At 46.8% G+C, this 18,475-nt stretch overlaps 1 protein-coding gene across 4 annotated transcripts in view; it reads left to right on the top strand.

Annotated features, from left to right (window-relative positions):
• LOC147150829 (transcription factor COE3-like) overlaps positions 1–17,999 on the top strand; it is a 51,188-nt gene extending 33,189 nt beyond the window's left edge. For 3 of the 4 annotated variants that reach the window (XM_086023248.1, XM_086023244.1, XM_086023245.1), the window contains exons 10-16: positions 1,008–1,134; positions 4,722–4,810; positions 10,934–10,999; positions 11,088–11,265; positions 12,372–12,575; positions 14,175–14,303; positions 14,886–17,999. In XM_086023248.1, coding sequence (XP_085879374.1) covers positions 1,008–1,134; positions 4,722–4,810; positions 10,934–10,999; positions 11,088–11,265; positions 12,372–12,575; positions 14,175–14,303; positions 14,886–14,917 — 825 coding nt within the window. In that variant the 3' untranslated portion in view covers positions 14,918–17,999. The remainder of the gene's footprint in view (positions 1–1,007; positions 1,135–4,721; positions 4,811–10,933; positions 11,000–11,087; positions 11,266–12,371; positions 12,576–14,174; positions 14,304–14,885) is intronic. The other variant, XM_086023246.1, reaches the window with a different exon arrangement.
• Positions 18,000–18,475: the final 476 nt, after the last annotated feature.

Below are 18,475 nucleotides of genomic sequence, written 5' to 3'. Positions count from 1 at the left end.
GGACCTCCCGGCTTTGATCCGTCGTCTGGCGCCGTCGCAGGCACGCGTGTGCTGACCCAGATTGCGGAAGCCTTTCAAACTTGTCACTTTTCTTCCGCCGTCTTTTCGCCAGCTCTTTCGAGCGTGTTCTTCTAGCATGCGCTAAGCGCGTTCTATGCCCCTTCACCTAGCGTGTTCTAAGCATGTTCCAAGCATCCTCTTCCGGCATGGTCAACGTCAAAGTTAGCAAGCGTGTTCTAAACTCCGTCTTCTTTCTCGTGCGTTCTTGTAGCGTGGCCTAAGCATGTTCTTCTCGTGTATTCCAGGCTTCTTGGAGCGTATTCTAACCCTCTTCTTGTCGCTTGGTCTTGCGCGTTCCAAGCTTGTTTGTATAACATGCTCTAAAACCCACTCACCTAAGCATGTTCTTCTCGTGTCATTTTCTCCGTCTTGTGTTCCTAGCGTGTATTTTTCAAGCATGGTCTGAGCGTGTTTTCGTAGCGTGATATTTGCGCCTCCTGTTCTGTTGTTCTTCAAGCATGTTCTTTTCGAACATTCTGCTAGCAGGTTGGAAATGCCTTCGAGCGGGTTCTTCCAAGCATATACTTTTAGCATGTTCCAAGCGTGTTCTTCTCTAGCGTGTTCTGTGTTTGTTCTATGTTCTTCAAGCATTCTGTTTTTCTACCATGTGCTTGCTAGACCGGTCTAAGCACGTTCGTCTAGTGTGTTGTATAAGCATGTTCTTTTTGCATATTCTTCTAACGTGTTGTAAAGCGTGTTCGTGCATTTTAGTGTGCATTTCTGCATGGTCTTCTGCATCTTCTTTAAGCGTGTTTTTCTGAAGTGTTCCAAGCATGTGCTCGTAGCATGCTGTATCACATTCAAAGTTTTTTCGGTCTGCCGTGTTGTTTGAGTGCATTCTAGCGTGTTCCTCTCGTCTTTTCTTCCGCCAGGTTGTGTGTGCATTTCCAGAATGTTGCAGCACGTTCTTCTGGCGTGTTCTTCTAGCGTGTGTTTGTGCTCCGCAGCTGATCACGCCGCACGCTATCCGCGTCCAGACGCCTCCTCGCCACATTCCCGGTGTGGTGGAGGTCACGCTGTCCTACAAGTCCAAACAGTTCTGCAAAGGAGCACCGGGGCGCTTCGTCTACACAGGTGAGCACACGCAGGCACGCGCGCAGCGGCCCGATTGCGCATGCGCATATCGCCGGCATCTGACCTTTGACTTTTGCGGACAATCGCGTCAACATCCAGATGGCCTTGAAGGCAGCTCAAAGGTCACAAGTCGGCTGTTTTGCCTGATAAGTAAATGTCAGCGCGTGGCGTTGAAAGCGCCCCCGACCGTCCTGCTGTCAGCCCCTCGCCCCTCCACCTTTGTCACGATGCCCGCCGCCTCTTGCGATTGGCCGAGCAGATAGAGGCGGCTTTGTGGACCTGTCGGCGGGAAGACGAAACTATAGGACTTTTCAACGTCAGTGTCCAGCCGCTCGCTAGGTGCGTTTTCCTCATTGCGGCGGCGGGGAAACAACAAAGTCATCGAGCGCGTTTCAAGTTTGTCGCCTTTTCTTCCCACATTATTTTCGATTGAGTTCTTCTACCATCTTCTAATGTTTTTTTTTTTCTTTTCTAGCTTCTTTTAGCATGTTCTAAGCATGTTCTTTCAGAATTTGCTCTGCTGATTTTTGACCCAGTTCGCCCACGTTTAGACGATCGATTATCAAGCCGATCATCATTGAAGGAGTGCTGTGATTGACAGACGATGTCACCTGTGTGACCCAAGATTGACCCACCTCTCCCCCCCCCCCGCCCCCCCACTTACCCCAAAGCTGCTAACTTAGCAGCGGGGACATGCGTGTGATGAAAGGAAGACTTCCTTTGAAGTCGGCTTTTGATTGACAGCCCGGCGGGACTTCCTGTGTCCTCAGTAGGCAGCGATCACATCGCGGGCACATTCCAAGAGCTAATGTGGGCTAATTAGCGCTTTCTGCGGGGCCGCTTTAGGCCGCAGAGTAACATCTCAGGTGGGGAGGAGGAGGGGGACGCGTCTTTGAGTCAGTGGGAGGTGATTAGCTGTTAATTAGCAAGACGGCAGGCGGCTGTTTTCCGGTCAGGTCCCGACAGCTGCGGCAGGACCGCCGGCGCCAAGGTCGGCGACTGATTTACACAGCTGGCAGACGAGCGGCGGCGGCGGTGGCGGCGGCTCGTTTGATCCGAGCTGATGATGTTAAGGATGACATCAAAGACACCTCGGGACTTCTCGCCAGTGTCAGGACAGGAGGACGGGAAGTGGATGCCGCTGCTTCCTCAGCCAGTCCGCGAGCGAGGACACGTGTGGCATCATCATCCTGGTCGGGATGACGTCACACACATCACGCACGCCTGAGTAGCCGCGGCGGCATTTGAGCCCATCGGCGCTTCGGGATGTCATCACAGATATCAAAGACAGCCCCGGACCAAGACAGGAAGTGGATGCCAGGTTCTCAGCCAATCAGCGAAAAGGGAGCAGAACCCCGCAAGGCCCGCTTTCCGTCTGCTGGATGAAAGCGAGAAGACGCTTGTCAAGTGGCGGGAAACAAATCGGCGCATTGTGACCCGCATCAATCACGCGGCCGGGAAGACGGCAAATTGGCGTCCGATGGGCGAGCGCCTCGGGGAAGCGGACGAGAAGAAGGACGAGCGGAATGCGGCGGCGGACGTGACCGCGCCTTCCGCCACGCCATCAAGCTCACTTAGGGGCACCGCGCGCAATCTTTGCGATGCGCCGCAACGAAATGGATGCCGCGCATCAAGTAACGCGTGGCAACTTAATGAAGTGGACAATATGTCCGCCTCCGGTAAGCGGCGAGGCGGCACACCGCAGGACGGTGACGCTGGTTCCCGCCGTCCAATCCTTGCCGGCCGGCCCCGCAATTACTCGCCTTGTTTGGCTTTTGAGCAGGCGAGGTGGCCGGGCGCTAACGAGGAAATAAACCAACAGGAAGTGGACGCCCGAGGTCTCGCCTTTCCTTTGCTGAGTCGGGACGCCGTCACGCCAGATGCGTGCTCACGCCAGATGCGTGCTGCGATCCAACACTCTAAAAACAGTTGGGTTAGAAATAACACCATTTGGGGTCAAAAATGGACCGATCCACAACTTGGGTCAATTTGACCCAACTTGGTTGTTTTTGCAGAAAACAACCCAAAAATTGGTAGTGTTGTACAAAACAACCCCAAAAATGGGCTGTTTTGGACAAAACAATGCAAGAAAGTGGGTCAAATTGACCCAGTTTGTGTATCGGTCCATTTTTGACACCAAATTGTGTTATTTTTAACCCAACTGTTTAGAGTGAAGGTGAAGCTCCTCCTTCCCATTGAGGTTATTTTCACGGGAAAATTCCTGTGGATTGACTTGAAGATTCAGTCAGACGAAGGATGAGATTTGGATTCCCAATCACATTGATATTTAGATCCAGGCCGATTTCAAATCCATCAGAAAAAGATTGAGGTTGTCATTCAGATGCGGATTGACATTTAGATTCGTTCAGATTGAAATTGATCTTTCACTTCAGATTCATATCGATATTGACATTCAGTCAGATTAAAATTGAGATTTTCATTCAGGTCCAAGTTGATATTTCTAGCGAGGCATTTAAAGATGAAAATGTTCATTCAGATAGATATTTAGATTGAGTCCGATTAAGGTTGAGATTTTGATTCAGGTCCATGTTGATTGTTATATGTAGGCATGTTAAGATTGATCTTTTTTTCAGATGAAGATTTTCATTTAGATTGATAGTTTGATCCGCTCAAAGGAATACTGAGATTTCCGCTCAGATTCAAGTTAGATCTGGTCAGATAAAGATGAAGCTTTTCATTCCGGTCGAGATTTTGATTCAGATTCAGATTGATGTTTAGATCCACTCCAATTGAGAGTGAGATATTGATTTGCTCTGATTAAGATTGAGATTTGCATTCAGACTCAGTTTGGCGTTTAAACTCGGAGTAGGATTGAGATTTTCGTCGAGTCGCGATTGGCCCCCGCGTCTCCGTCGACTTGGATTTCCAGCTTTGGGAGCACATCTTGAGGCAGTTTTGACGTGGTCTCGCAGGGAGGAAATGCGATTTGGGGACGGGCCTGATTGTTTTCCCGCCACAAGTCTCTGCGGGATTCCGCCGTGGCACGTTCGCGGCAGACCAGAAATCGGACGCGGCGGCGCTGGCGTGCTTCCCGCTCGCTTTGTCACTCTTCACCTCTTTTTTTTTTTTTTTTTTTCCCACACGTCTTTCCATTTGGCCGTTTCTTCATCGTCTTGTCTCCGCCTCCGGCCGCCTCGGACAAATTAGATTTAGTGTCTGCGGGCCGGCGTTCCCCGGAAAGCCAAACAAATATTGTTCTAATGCTAATAGCGTCTGCGGACCGCCCGCCCGCCCGCTTCGTATTCATGAAGGCCGCACTTATGCAAATGAGGGCGAGGAGGCGGCCGACGAGCGGCCTGTCAATCATCGTTAGCCGCTACAAGCGCTAACGCTGACAAAGACCCTCTGACAAATTGTCCCCAAAGTCAAATTTGACAGCGTTTTATGATTAATGGACTTGATGGCCGAGAACAAGTCGCTCCCGACTCCTTCTTCCCGCCTTTGCGCCGGCAGGAACTAGATTTGAATTAGGATCCAGTCATTTCATCAAGTGTTGGCTTAATCAGATGACTTCATCATCGCCATGGCAACCGTGCGTCTCACCCCACCTGTGTGTGCGTCGACAGCCTTGAACGAGCCCACCATCGACTACGGCTTCCAGAGGTTACAGAAGGTCATCCCTCGCCACCCCGGGGACCCCGAGAGGTTACCAAAGGTCAGTGCTTTCCTACTCACGCACGCACGCGCGCGCACGCACGCGCTACCACCTTGTCCTGTTTTTTTTTTTCTGTGTTCTATGTTGCTTCTGGTTGGTCGGTCCCCGGTCAAAGCTTACTCCACTTTCGTCCAGATTTACACTCCATTTGAGCTTGAACTCATTTCATATTGACATTTGTATTCACTAAAAGATTTCGGTTCTGATTGAGATTAAGATTGACATGATCATTCAGGTTCATTTTGGATTCAGATTGAGATACACTTTCACCACGGGATTTGGATTCACGTTGATATTTTAGAATCAGATTTACATTTAGTTTTATATGAAGACTGAGATCGAGATTCAGATTCCTGTTCATACTGAGATTTAAATTGACATTCGGATATAGATTCAGATTGAGATTTATTTTTAGATTCGGATGAGGATCTAAATTCAGTTTCAGTTTTTGAATAAGATTTAGAATGAGATTGAGAGAGGATTTTAGAGTGAAATTTAGCTTCAGTCAAATAGGTGGTGTGCAACTGGTGAAGCAAATTGTGTGAGATCCAGTTTTGGTTCGGATTGAAGTTCAAGTCCAGATTTACATGGAGATGTGCTTTTAGATTGCGCTTCAATTTAAGATTTACATTGAGATTTAGATTCAGATTTTGATTTATACACTGATTACATTCGAAATGGAGTTTCAGATTGAGAATGAGATTTACATTTAAAATTGACAACGAGTCTCAGATTGAGATTGAGTTCTGCGTTCAAATTTAGATTTTGATCACAAATTGGATTTACAATTAGGTTGACATGAGATTTTATCTTGAGATTGAGTTCTAGATTCAGATTGAGATTTATCTTGTGATTGAATATTGAGTTGCATTCAGATTTAGTTTAAAATTGAGATTCCGTTCAAAATTTAGATTTAGATTTACATTTAGCTTGGCATTGAGTCTTAGATGGAATTTTAATTTCAGAGTAACACCTCGATTCACATTGAGATTCAAATTTAGATTTGAATACAGATTTAGCTTTAGATTCCATTTTAGATACACGTGAATTTTTACATTTCGATTCAGAGTTGGATTGGAATTTGAATGAATGAATTTTAGTATGACATTCAGATTTGGTGAGTTATAAATAAAAAATTTGAATCAAGGTTGAAATTGAGATTTGGGTCTACATAGAAAAAAAAAAAAAAAGATTTGCATTTCAATGGACACATTTTAGATTCCGATTAAGTTTGCGATTCAAGTTTAGATTAGAATGAAGATCAAGATGCAGATTGACGTTGAATTCTGAATGCGGGACGGTGGAAGTGGGAAGCGGTCACGCCACCGGCATGTCAGTGACTCTTTGCGCTGTCGTCCGACTGCCGCGCTGCGTCCAAACGCTCCCGTTGAGAGCGAGACGGCGGACGAGGCTGCCGCGGGCTGCAAGTTGACACCGAGCGCGCTCTCGGCGAAGACGCGCGCGCGCGTGATTGCGGAGGCGAGCGGCGGCAGATTGCGTTTGGCGGCGGCGATGTGGCCAATGAGGGCAGATGTGCGCTGACAGTGAACGCCGCTGCCAAATTGAAGCCATTCATCAAACAGCGACACGCCACCAAAAGCCGTTTGTTTGTAAATTGATGCTAATCGCCGGCGCAGGTCGCGCCGCCGCCGCCGCCGCCATCATGGCCAGCCTTCACCTCTTCCTCACCATGAATATTTATGCCTTCCTCTTCCTCCCAGGCGCTTTTTGCTCGTGAGCGCTCGCTGGCGGGTTAGCGCCGCCTGTCACTTCCTGTTTGCTCCCACCTGCCGGCGCGCCTTGGCCGGGCTTTTCTTTGTACGCTCATTGGTTGGATGGCGCGCACCGGCTGGACTATGACACTCCAAACACGCCAGTGTAAGCGTGTCATGTGACACGGCCAACTCAGTCGATGATAATCCAGCCAACGCTTTGAGTGCTGAATTATACGCAGATGCGAGTTCAGAAGGTGAAAGGTTTGTCTTGAGCCACAGCAGGTGCTTCTCCTCAAGCGGATGCTACGAAGCATCTGTGGCTCAAGCCAAACTCTGGCCAGCGTTTTGACTTCCCGCATTTGCCACCTCTGATTGTCATCCGCGTGTAAGCATGTCACATGCTATTTTGACATCGGAGCCAATCAGCCGTCAGCACAGTGGAACCTTAGTTTAACGAACCCGCAACCAACGGACGCCCGATTCAGCTGACAGAAAATCGGCTGCGGCCCATTCAAAACGCCTCGTTCCGAGGTAGCGATTTAGATCAGTTGGTTCCAGAATCGGCCGCAATTCGCCACGCCGCCACCAAACGGCGCTGTGGTGCCAGCAATGGGCAGAGAGCGGCCAAACGTTTCCGGCTTGCGCTGCTCTCTTGTCATTGCTCAACAGACTTGGAGTAGACTAGAGCAGGTGAAAACACGCACCAAGCCGGCGGCCATGTTAGCAAGGGAGAGAGACCATTCAAATGCAATAGCGAGCGTGCGCGTTAGCTTAGCATCGCCAAAGGCAGCACGCGGCTTCAAAGGAGCGCGTCGTATCGACCTGTTCACATTCGGGCGGCTCGATTATGAAAAAAAAAATACTAATCACGATTGTTTTGGTAATAATTGAAATCACACGATCAGTTGTTTTTTGGTACAAAACAAGAAAATGTTTAAACGTAGAAAATATAAATAATACAAATATTTTTTTTGAAACACTATAACTATGTAAGTTCCTTTGGGATGAAACAAAATTCATATAATTTATATAGTTATTATATAAAAAAAAGGAGCAAATGTATGATTTCCTTGTGTAAACAAACAGTGTGTTGGATATAAATGCATATCAATAATCGTTTTTTTACGATTATGCCAATTTTGTAATCGTGGAGTGTAATAATCGTAATTGTAATTGAATTTCGATTGATTGCGCAGCCCAAGTTCACATCCGTGGCTGTTGTTTGCACTGCAGCCAGCAGTGGCTCGTTTTGCTGCTTTCGTCGTTTGTTTTTTGTTTGTTTTTTTTGTCATCTTTGGCATCAACTCGTAACGGAGGTGAAAAAAGGGAAGCGCTAACCTCGCCGTTCATGAACACGTCATTAACGTCCCACCAAGCATCAACAGGATAAGTTTGGGAAAACTTTTCAAACCCTTTCAAAATGTTGCCAAATATCAATAATATTACACATTGATATTTGTAATATTTTGTTCGTATTTGTACCGGGCATTTTTAGGCCACGCAAAAAAAGTGCTCCAATGTAACGAACGGACAGTCGGCTCAAACGGACGAGCCCTTCCCCCGATGAGTTTCTTCAATGCAGGTTCCACTCAAATTAATAATCAATACAGCCTCGATGCGCCCAATTTAAGGGCACTGGCTGATGATGTTTGATGGCAACGACATCAACCATCTATCCGACCTTTATTGATTGGCGAAGGAAGTCTTTTGTTGCTCATCGACATGCCAATCAAGCGTGTCATGTGACACGAGCGTCGTCACTCATCAATTCAGCAAAGCTTCATTGATGACGTCGAATTTGCCCGGGCAGGTTTTTGCTGCTCAATTGTACGCCAATCCTACCTCGTGCATTCTGATTGTGCTTCTTTTCGCATTTCCGTCCTCCTCCACAAAAGTGCACCGATTATCTTTGTGTTGAAGTGGAATAAAACCTTTGCTTCTCTTTTACAAAACAATGATCAACATTCAGTCATCATTTGTTGTCATGGATTGTCAATTTGAAATACTTGGTTCTTTCATGTTTTGAAAAAAAGCAGGGAAATTAAACATTGTTTTTTTTTTTTTAAATGAACCGACAGATTGAGTATTAGAATCATCGTTAGTCTCAGTCCTAGTTGATTGATTGATTGATTGATTGGAATATTTGAATGTGGAATTACTTTATATGTGTGTGAGGATTCACACACAATGGCATCTTGAAGATGACAGGAAGTCAAGTCAAGCGAGCGGTCGCCGCCGTTGCTCGTCCTTAGAAGACTCTCGGATGGTCGCTAATGTCAACCCCCCCATACCCCCCCCTGCCGCCACTCCCCCGTTTCTTCTCCTTCCTCGCCTCGCCGCTGGTGATTTATCTTAGTTAAGAGCTGTCTGATGACTCCTCCTCTGGGTTAGGCTCGCCTCATGCTCAAGCGCCCCCCCCGCGCCCCCCAACCAACACCTCATGGAGACCCCCCCCCCCCCCAGCAGGAAATTGTGGAGGAGGAGGAGCAGCTCCCAGCTTTACGGCGGCGTTGGGATTCCCTCCCACACACAATTAGTTGAATGAAAGAGTCATCGAAATCAAATAAAACACAGATGTGCAGTGGCCAAATAAATAACATTCAAAATATCTTTGGATCGATCCATCAATTGATTGATGATTGGCAGTCAATCAGTCATTGCTCACTCCCGAACGGCTGCGCTGCCATTTTGATGTCGTAAATGAATACATTAAAAAAAAAAATCTCATTAAAAATAAAAATTGCCGGCCCGGTGAACAGGCCCTTAAGAAAGGAGCCAGTGGTTGAAGGTGAAATGTTAGCAGTGTCACCGTGGCAACGCAGCGACGCTGCTGGATGCGAAGCTCGATGGCGCCACGCGATTGCTCCCAACGCCACGCGGGATTCGCTCGCTCACTCACACACACACACACACACACACGTGCAGAGCAGAGCAGGATGAAGGGGAAGGAGAAATATGACATGACAGGAGAGAAGAGTGCAAATAAAAAGTGATGGTAAAAGGAGGGGGGAGGGAGGGGGGGGGTGTAATACCCAAGGGAGCGCCAGCAGAGGCCTCCACCTTCCCACTTCTTTTCCTCGGGGATGTCATCCACTGCTCTCTCTCTCTTGCGCTCGCTCTCTCAGTCCTGCAGCTGATGATGGTGTTTGGGTGTCAACACCCTCATAAGCTCCCCCCCCCCCCCCCCCCCCGCCCCTGTTTCTCCTCCACTCCCTTGTTTTCTTCCCTCCTTCTCACCTTTTGGCCTTTTCCCTCCTCTCTTTGTCCTTGTCGCCTTTTCTTGGTCCCTCCGTCTCCGGCTTGTCCTTCTTTTGCTCCCTGTTTGCATCTTGTGGTGCTCGCCGTCTTCCTGTTTCCTTCACTTTCTTTCGCAGAGTTTATCCCCCGTGAAGTGGAACCTTTTTTTTGTTTGTTTCTTTCCGACCGACAAATTTGGACCAAGCAACGACAGACGGCGTGCGCCGGACAGGATTACAATCGTTTGCGAATGTTCATTTGAGTTTGTTTTTATTTTGTTTTGACTTTTGTTTTCAAACGTAGTCCGTTTTCATTCATTTTCAGGGCGGCTTTGTAAGTTTTTATTAGAGTGTCTTTTTGTTAAGAAAAGAACGCCTTTGTTGATCCCACAGTGGGGAAATTTTCAATTTGTTCTACAAATGTTTAGTTTTAGTTTAGTTTTTATATTTCCTTTAGTATTTGTTTTTTTCGTTTCGTTTTCGTTTTCGTATTGCTTTTATTTGGTGTATTGTGTGCAAGTTGAAAAAAACATCAGTAAGAATTATGAATGTCCAGGGAAGATAAATGTAGAGCACTCAAAATGACCCACAATGCACTTGGAAAAGTAGTGTGCATCGTTGCACCCGCAACTGCTAATATAATCCACGATCCATTGCGAGCAGGAAAACATGGCGCATATGCTGTCCCCACGGAAATAAGAAATTCATTTTCTTCAATTGAAAATATGTACAATAAAGCAAATAAAATACAGTTCCAATTAATATTTTTTGTTCCCAATGACTAGTCGGAGATCTTAATGCGCCGGCGCGTTACGACAGGTACGACGGTCATGTGATGTGTGACGAGGAGAAAGTCGTGAGCTGGCTGTCAGAAGGAGGGAACTAGTAACTAGTAACTAGTGCTCCAAATGGTGCGGGGTCGATGGAGTGATTGAGGGGCGGAGGGTGGGTGGACACGAGGACACAACTGCCGGACGAGCGTCCCAACGGCCTTCTTCCGGCTGATACTGAAGAAAAGAAAGGGACATTTGCTCTCCAATTAGTTTGACTTGGAAAATGTCCTTTCACTTCGTGTCCATCTATTGAAAAGCATTCTTGCTTTTATTCTATTTCGGGAAGAAATGATTGTTCAGTTTCACTGTGTTGACCCAACTCACTTTGGCACGTGACAGGAAGTGCTGTTGAAGCGAGCCGCCGACCTGGTGGAGGCGCTCTACGGGATGCCGCACAACAACCAGGTGAGTGGGGCTTCACGGGTGGCCCAAGCGCCAAGCTTTCGCCTTTCAAGCACCCCCTCCCCCCCCCACCCATCTCCCTCCCCCGCAGGACATGATCCTGAAGAGGGCGGCCGACCTGACGGAGGCGCTGTACAGCGGCGTGCCTCGCGCTCACAACCAGCTGCCGTCCCTGAGCGGCGCGGCGGCGCATTCGGGAATGATGGCCGTCAACTCCTTCGGCAGCCAGCTGAGCGCAAACATCTCGGAGGCGTCGCAGGCCGACCAGGGTGAGCCGCGCGGGGCGGCGCGCGCACGCCGCCTCCTCGGCTGACGGCACAATATAGGCCACTTTCTTTTTTCCCCGCCCTAAAATCGATGCATTAAAATGTTTGTATGCACAAGAAATTGTTTTTGTACATATACAGCAAACATTTTATTTGACAGGATTACAGTAATTCTTTCGTTCATTATTGTCAGTAATCAAACCAAAAAATGGCAAAATGGACATCAAAATACATTTTATTGAATAAATGCTTCATGTACTTTTGTAAAAACAAATGTATATGTAATGTTTTATTTGAATTACATAACTGGTTTGTTTTTTTTTTGTTGGAAATAATGAAAATAAATATATATATATATTCAAAGTTAAAGCATTAACTATGGAGATTAAATTGAATTTCTTAACGCACTAAAAAAAATTAACTCAGTTAACTCCGGTTTTCCTGTATCAGATGACCTCAGCTCACTGTGCAGCCAACCTTCGAGGAGAGTCACTGTCGCAAAGACAGACTTTTACCTAGTTTTACTTTAAAAAGTTGCTCAACGACTCTGAAGAAATCCCAAATAATTTACACACTTTGCACAGCCAAATTCAAATACCGTATTAGTACGTCTTTGGTGTATCGTTCAAATGTTGTATTTTACAGGAAAAGAATCGCATTCAAAGGAAGCTATTAGAACAGTCTTTGAACTGAAATATACTTGTATTTTTTTTCCACATTAATTCCAATATTCTACTCAAGTAAATATTGGTTGTAAAAAATTGTAGTTGAAAAATTAACGATTAATCGCGATCAATTATGGAAAATTTTGCGATTCGTTACTTTTTATTTGTAACATTTATTTTGCTTATCCATTGGTTGATATATTTATTGATCATAAAAGTCATTAATATTTGTGAAATAAAAGAGATTGCATCCATTCTAGTGATTAAACAGTTTTGTTTATTGATTGTCAATCACAAGCAGTATTGAAGGCGATTGAGGGAAAATGCTGAAGCGTGCTGTGCATTGTGCAAGGGAGCCAGCGTGTTCTTTCAGCGAGCTCGCAACGCGCTCAAGCGCTGAACGGCGATTTCTCCGTGCTTGATTTTTGTGCGCGTTGTTTGCAGGTTACTCGCGCAGCTCCAGCAGCGTCTCCCCTCGCGGTTACGCGCCGAGCTCCACGCCGCAGCAGTCCAACTACAACGCCATCAACAGCATCACGTCCTCCATCAACGGCTACGGCGCCGCCGCCGCCGCCGCCATGGGCAACCTGGCCGTGCCCGGCTCGCCCGGCTTCATCAACGGCGCCGGCGCCAACTCCGCCTACGCCAGTAAGTCGCCCGCCCGCCCGCCCGCCCGCCCGCTCAGGCCAACCAAACGCAAGCCGCTCCGGCGGCCAGTTTGATTGACAGCTGTCAGCAGATTCCCGGACCCCCATTTTAGCCCGCCCACGTCATTGTTGAGAAAAACTCCCAATTTGCTGTGTGATCGGTCATGGCGGCAATCAAAGGCGCACATGCACTCAACCCCCCCCCCGCACCTCCCTCACCCTTCCTCGCCATACACCCCTCATTGGTCCTCACCCCCACCCCCACACAAATTCACTAACATCTACACTAGGCCCTGACCAAATGATTTTTTTTTGAGGAGGGGGTGCAGATATATTCCAGTATTTGGCAGGGGAAACTTCCAATGACCGATTAATCGGGCAATTCATTGCAAAAGTATCCATTGAGTCAAATTATTTCTTTTGTGGTCCCTTGACACTTAAAAGAACAAAGATACGATTTACATTTGTCTGACTTTGTCCTTTTGTTTCACTTTTGACAACAGAGAGCCAAAATGTAGGAACCGATGAATTGATCCAAAGGATTGACGTGCAGTTAATCGGCAACTTCACGAGTGCGGTCACGGGCCAGAGTTGCGCTTCCACACGAAGCGATGACTTGAATATCAAAAGCTGAGACGCCTTTCTCATGCGTCCAAACGTCATCTGTGACAGAGTTGCGATTTGAAATCGGTCAGGTACAACAGACTGAAACGGGAGCCCGTCTTTTCCTTAGTCCTTTTTCAAAGTGTTGTACACACGGAGTCGTCCACATGCAAGCGCTGCAACTGAGCCAAAAGGTTCTCCTGCGGAAGAAGCGAGCGTTTCCCCCTCTGCGTTTGTCGGCGGCGGGCAGAAGCGGCAAAATCATGCCGAGGGGCTTCTGCAGCGCCATCTAGTGGAGAAACGCAGACTCCGACACTGAGCAGCGTTTTCGGTCTCATCAGAAAGTAAGACACGATGGCGGTTTCATCGGCCTGGCTCGGATGATTTTGGCTAATGTCAAACCGTGAAACGGGCTGCGTCCGTCGCCCTCCGACGTCACCGCCGCTTAGCGTCTTAGCGTCATCCAGCCTTGCGTCAAAATTGCAAGCGTTGCTCCACGTTACTTGTGTCGATTGATGTGAGCTGCTTATATCATCCTTCTGTCACGCTGGTCTCCAGTCTTGATGCTAAGCTAGGCTAACAACTCAGATCTGCTCTGTGATGCCTGACTGATGCCTTTGCTGCACTCTTCTTAGCTTAGCTTAGCTTAGTTTAGCATCTACGCTCTCAGGTCCGCTATCGTGCGCGTTAATCGCATTTATTGACGGGAGCCGGCCGGTTGTGTCTCGTGTTTTCCACAAGTAGCCTCCATCGGCGGGAGCCTCCAGTCTCGATGCTAAGCTAGGCTACCGGGGCGACGGCGATCAGCATCGTGGTTTCTACAAGTTATGGATCAACTTTGCCCAACGGAGGCGAGCCGGCCTCACCGTTGTCATCCATGCATACCCATCCCGCCCCGCCCCGCCCCGCCCCGCCCCGCCCCTTGCCGACGCGCCCGCCCCGCCGCTCACTTCCTCCTTCCTCACCCGTGCTCTCCCTCTTCTTCCTGCTCTCGTAGGCGTGCGTTCATTCTCTCCCGTGACTATGGTTTCTGCAGTCAAACAGAAGAGCGCCTTCGCTCCCGTGGTGCGGCCACAGACCTCCCCGCCCCCCACCTGCACCTCCACCAATGGCGGCAGCCTCCAGGGTGAGCATTGCCCCACCCCTCCCCACCCATCTTCCCCCATCACCACCCCTCCCCCCCACACTTCTGCCACCCGCTTTCCACGAATGGTCTTCAAGTCCAAGTTGATCCATAACTTGTGTGTGGGCGTGTCCGTTCGGAGGCCCCCCCAAGCCAGTTTGTAGCAACGGAACATTTCGCCTTGAGGGGAGCCATGAAAAAGTCTCCGGTCTCGCAAAGCCGTGTCCGACAACACGCAGGAAGTCAGTCGGCCATTTTGGCCTGAAACTTCCATTTCAGATCAATTTTCATCATTGGCTGGAGTTGTTTGAATGTTTTCTAAATTCGGCCACTTTGATTTTGGCAACTTGAAATTTGGTCAGCACGCCATGCCTGAAACGACACAGGAAGCCTTCCGCTGCGCTTTGAAGCAGCCGCTGTAGCGTGTGAGACGGCCAGAAAGGTTTTGGAAGCGGCTTGAGTCGTCTTGATGTTGGGCCGCGTCCGCCCGGGAGCATTTGGGCGGCGAGAGCTCACTCGTCTCGCGGCTTCAATATTTGCACTTTTGCACGTCGGGTTGAAGTCTAGTGTTCTTTCTCCTTGCAGCGATGGCCGGTCTCATCGTCCCGCCCATGTGAGACCGCCGCCGCCCCGGGTCTCCTCCCCCCGCCCCCCGCACGGACGGATTCTTCTGCATCGCACGGCCGAGCCTCACAATCTGCCAGCCTCCACCTTGAAGGTCACATGACCGCTGATGATGTCACCCCACAGACTTGGACTGTGCCTCGGGGGGGGGGCTTGGGGCCAGGGTCTTTAACTTCCAAGAAGGTCCTGATGACATCATCATCACTGGCCAATCAGCTTTGAGCAATCGGGCGCTTCCGCTTGTTTGTTTGCATGACGCTTGCTTGAGTTGCCGGAATATTGCGTAAAGATGGGAAGGTTTTTTTTGTCATCTTTTGGGAACGTCTTTAATTAGTGCTAATTTATGTTAATGAGCGCCAACGAGGCTCGGCTCTGCCTCTTCCTTGCTTGAACGCGTCCCAATGGAACAATCTGGAACCTTTAAGGCATTTTCGAATGGGACCAAGTCCGGAATTCCAAAGTCAGGAGTTCAATCAAAATGGAGTCTTCTTGAAGGGGCGGGACCGTCTTCCTGAAGGGGCGGGACCGTCTTCCTGAAGGGGCGGGACCGTCTTCCTGAAGGGGCGGGACCTTCACATCTTCCAGCGTCTTCATCGGTATGGAAGCAAATTCCTGAACGTCCCAGCCTGGAAAACTGTCATGAAAATCATTTTCTCGCGGATTCCCCTTTGCTTCTCCTTTTTCTCCTTCTCCTTCTCCTCCTCCTTCTTCTTCTCCTCCTTCTCCTTCCTTGAAAAGCACCTGTGTATTTACCACTATAAAATGTGCTGTCTAAGTTCTGTACTAGATAACCCCTGCGTTACTGTTTGGCGAGCAAGCCAGGGCGAATAGGTCGGTTTTTTTTTCTCCTCTTCATTTTCTTCTTTTCTTTTTCTTTTTTTCTGGACTTTTTCTTCTTCTTCTTGCTGTTAGTGTGCTTCTTCTTTTTCCGTATTTGTAAAGCTTTATTTGATGTTGGAAATCTCCATGGGAAAATGTTTGTTGTCTTTTAGATATTGTAAAAAATGGTTTTGTAAAAAAAAAAAAAAAAAAGTCACAACATTGTTCTAAACATTGTTGTCCACTTTTTTGTAAACAAAATTTGTCACACATGCACTGCACACACACGCACACACACATGCGCACACACACACACACACACATAGCAGCTAAGCTAAAAGCTAAAAAGAAAAAAATGACAAACTGTTGATGTGATGTTTACATTTGCCACCTTCCCATTTAGATGTCTTTTAAGTGTCAATCATTGTGTCCTCGTCTTCGTGCCAAGGTGACTAGTCCTCTTTTTCTTGTCGTTTTCTTTGGGCTCTAGCGTGTCAAATAGCACCCCCGCTGGACACTTTGTCTACCACCACTCAATCAGGGACCTTGATCGGGACAAAAAGGAATTGCTTTTGAATGTCTTCTTCAATTTGAAACATTTACTAACTTTGATGGGAACACTTTAGTATGATGTCGGGCTTTAACATGTTACATGTAGCACATCGCTGGCATCGGGCCAAAACCTCAAAAGTCACATTTTGGTCAATTTCATATTTTTTCAAAAATCTACTATTGGTCAGTCCGCACGCATAGGGTGTTATGTTTACACATTATCGACCACTCTAAAGTGTTGAAAATGGCTTGCTCTCTGTCACGACGCAATGCGAATGGTTGAACAAACTTGCCATTTTAGGAGGCTCTTGAAAAGTAACCATTTTGGAGGTACAAGGTTTTGAAAGCCCGACGTCAGCGACTCGTTATATGTATGGAATATGTTGGTGAGGTATAGCCTTACTTATATTCAATGACTGCAATGGAACTTTTCCATAGTTAGGACTCTTAAAAAAAAAAAAAAAATATATATATATATATATATATATATATATATATATATATATATATATATATATATATATATATATATATATATATATATATTAGGGCTGTCAAAAATTAAAGATTAATTAATATGGAGATTAATTTAAATTTCATAACGCACTAAAAAAATTTAACGCAGTTTTATTTACTTCCTGTAGCAGCTGACCTCTGCTCACTGGGCAGCCAAACTTTGAGAGTCACTGTCGCAAAGACGGACTTTAACGTAGTTTTACTTTAAAAAAGTTGCTTGACAACTCATTGGAGGAATCCAACATAATTTGCACACTTTGCACAGCCAAATTCAAATACCATATTAGTTGTACGTCTTTGTTGTATCGTTCAACTGTTGTATTCTGCAGGAAAAGAATCGTATTTAAGGATCAAAGAAAGCTATTAGAACAGTCTTTGAATGGAAATATACTTTTATTTGTTTTCCACATTAATTCCCAAATTTTACTCAAGTACATAACGGTTCCAAGCTTCGTAAAAAATTGTAGTTTAAAAATACGATTAATCGCGATTAATCATGGAAAAATATGCGATTAATTAGTTTAGAAATGTTAATCGTTTGACAGCACTATATATATATATATATATATATATATATATATATATATATATATATATTAGATGAGGCATCAAAGTGGTTTCAGGCAGTCTTCAGGAAGTTCTTGTTTAGTTGTCAATGTTTTTTGTGTTTGCGTGTCTGTGCTCAAACTAAGAAATGCTTCCAAAGCACAAAAGTTGACTGCGTGCGATGGCCACCCTGTACTGTACATTCATACACGCAAACGACGCAATATAGGTACGCACATGCATAAGCCCACAAATACATTGTATGTACATACATACGTGTATACGTACATTCTCGCATGTACTTACATAATTCGGTACGCGCACACATGGTTATATACGTATATATGTACGTGCATTCGTACATACAAACCTACACGCAAACATACATAGGTACACAAATACAAGGGATGTACATATATACGTATATCGTACATTCATACATATGTATGTGCAAACATATGTACATACATAAATGATACATAGACAGGTACGTCCATATACATACATATTTATGTTCATACATGTGTATGAAAATGCAAACATTCGTACATACGTGTGCATGTTTGTTCCTTTGTTCCCTCTGATATTTGCTGACTCGTGCTTTTTGTACAGAAACTCTTGAATAAAGATGACATCACCTGACTGACTTGAGCCCTCGTCTCTCTTTGCTACGTGTGGTTGTCAATATCTTTCGGTGTGTCACAGCAATGCGTGAGTTCCGCCTTTGGAGCCAGTAGCTCTCCAGGACTCCAAGACTAAATGTTATCTCCATCTAGATGAACTATATGGGGGGTCCAAAGTGTATTTGGGGGCGGGGGGCGGGGGGGGGGTTCGCTGCTGCGTCGTGCATGTTTTTATTCATGAAACTGAAACGGAGGGACTGGTTCATAAACCTGCCTCTGAATTCATTGAATTGGAGCCAGCATGTTGGTGGAGGGATCACGGGGCGTGCCGTGGGCTTCATGAGGGGTTTGGAGGTAACCGACACTAGTAATGACCTCAGCAGAAGCGGTGGTGGCGCCATCCCAGAGACGTTAAGGTATTCCGGACCGTCGTGGCGGAAGATGGATTTACGACCGGAAAAAAAAGAGAAGCGCGAGGAAACCTCGACGACTACG

This window comes from Filicampus tigris, chromosome 2 (assembly GCF_054856515.1).
Source record: "Filicampus tigris isolate MCC_2025a chromosome 2, RoL_Ftig_1.0, whole genome shotgun sequence".
Taxonomy (NCBI): domain Eukaryota; kingdom Metazoa; phylum Chordata; class Actinopteri; order Syngnathiformes; family Syngnathidae; genus Filicampus; species Filicampus tigris.
The sequence above is the reverse complement of the archived record's forward strand: the minus strand, read 5'-3'. Positions and strand labels throughout refer to the sequence as shown.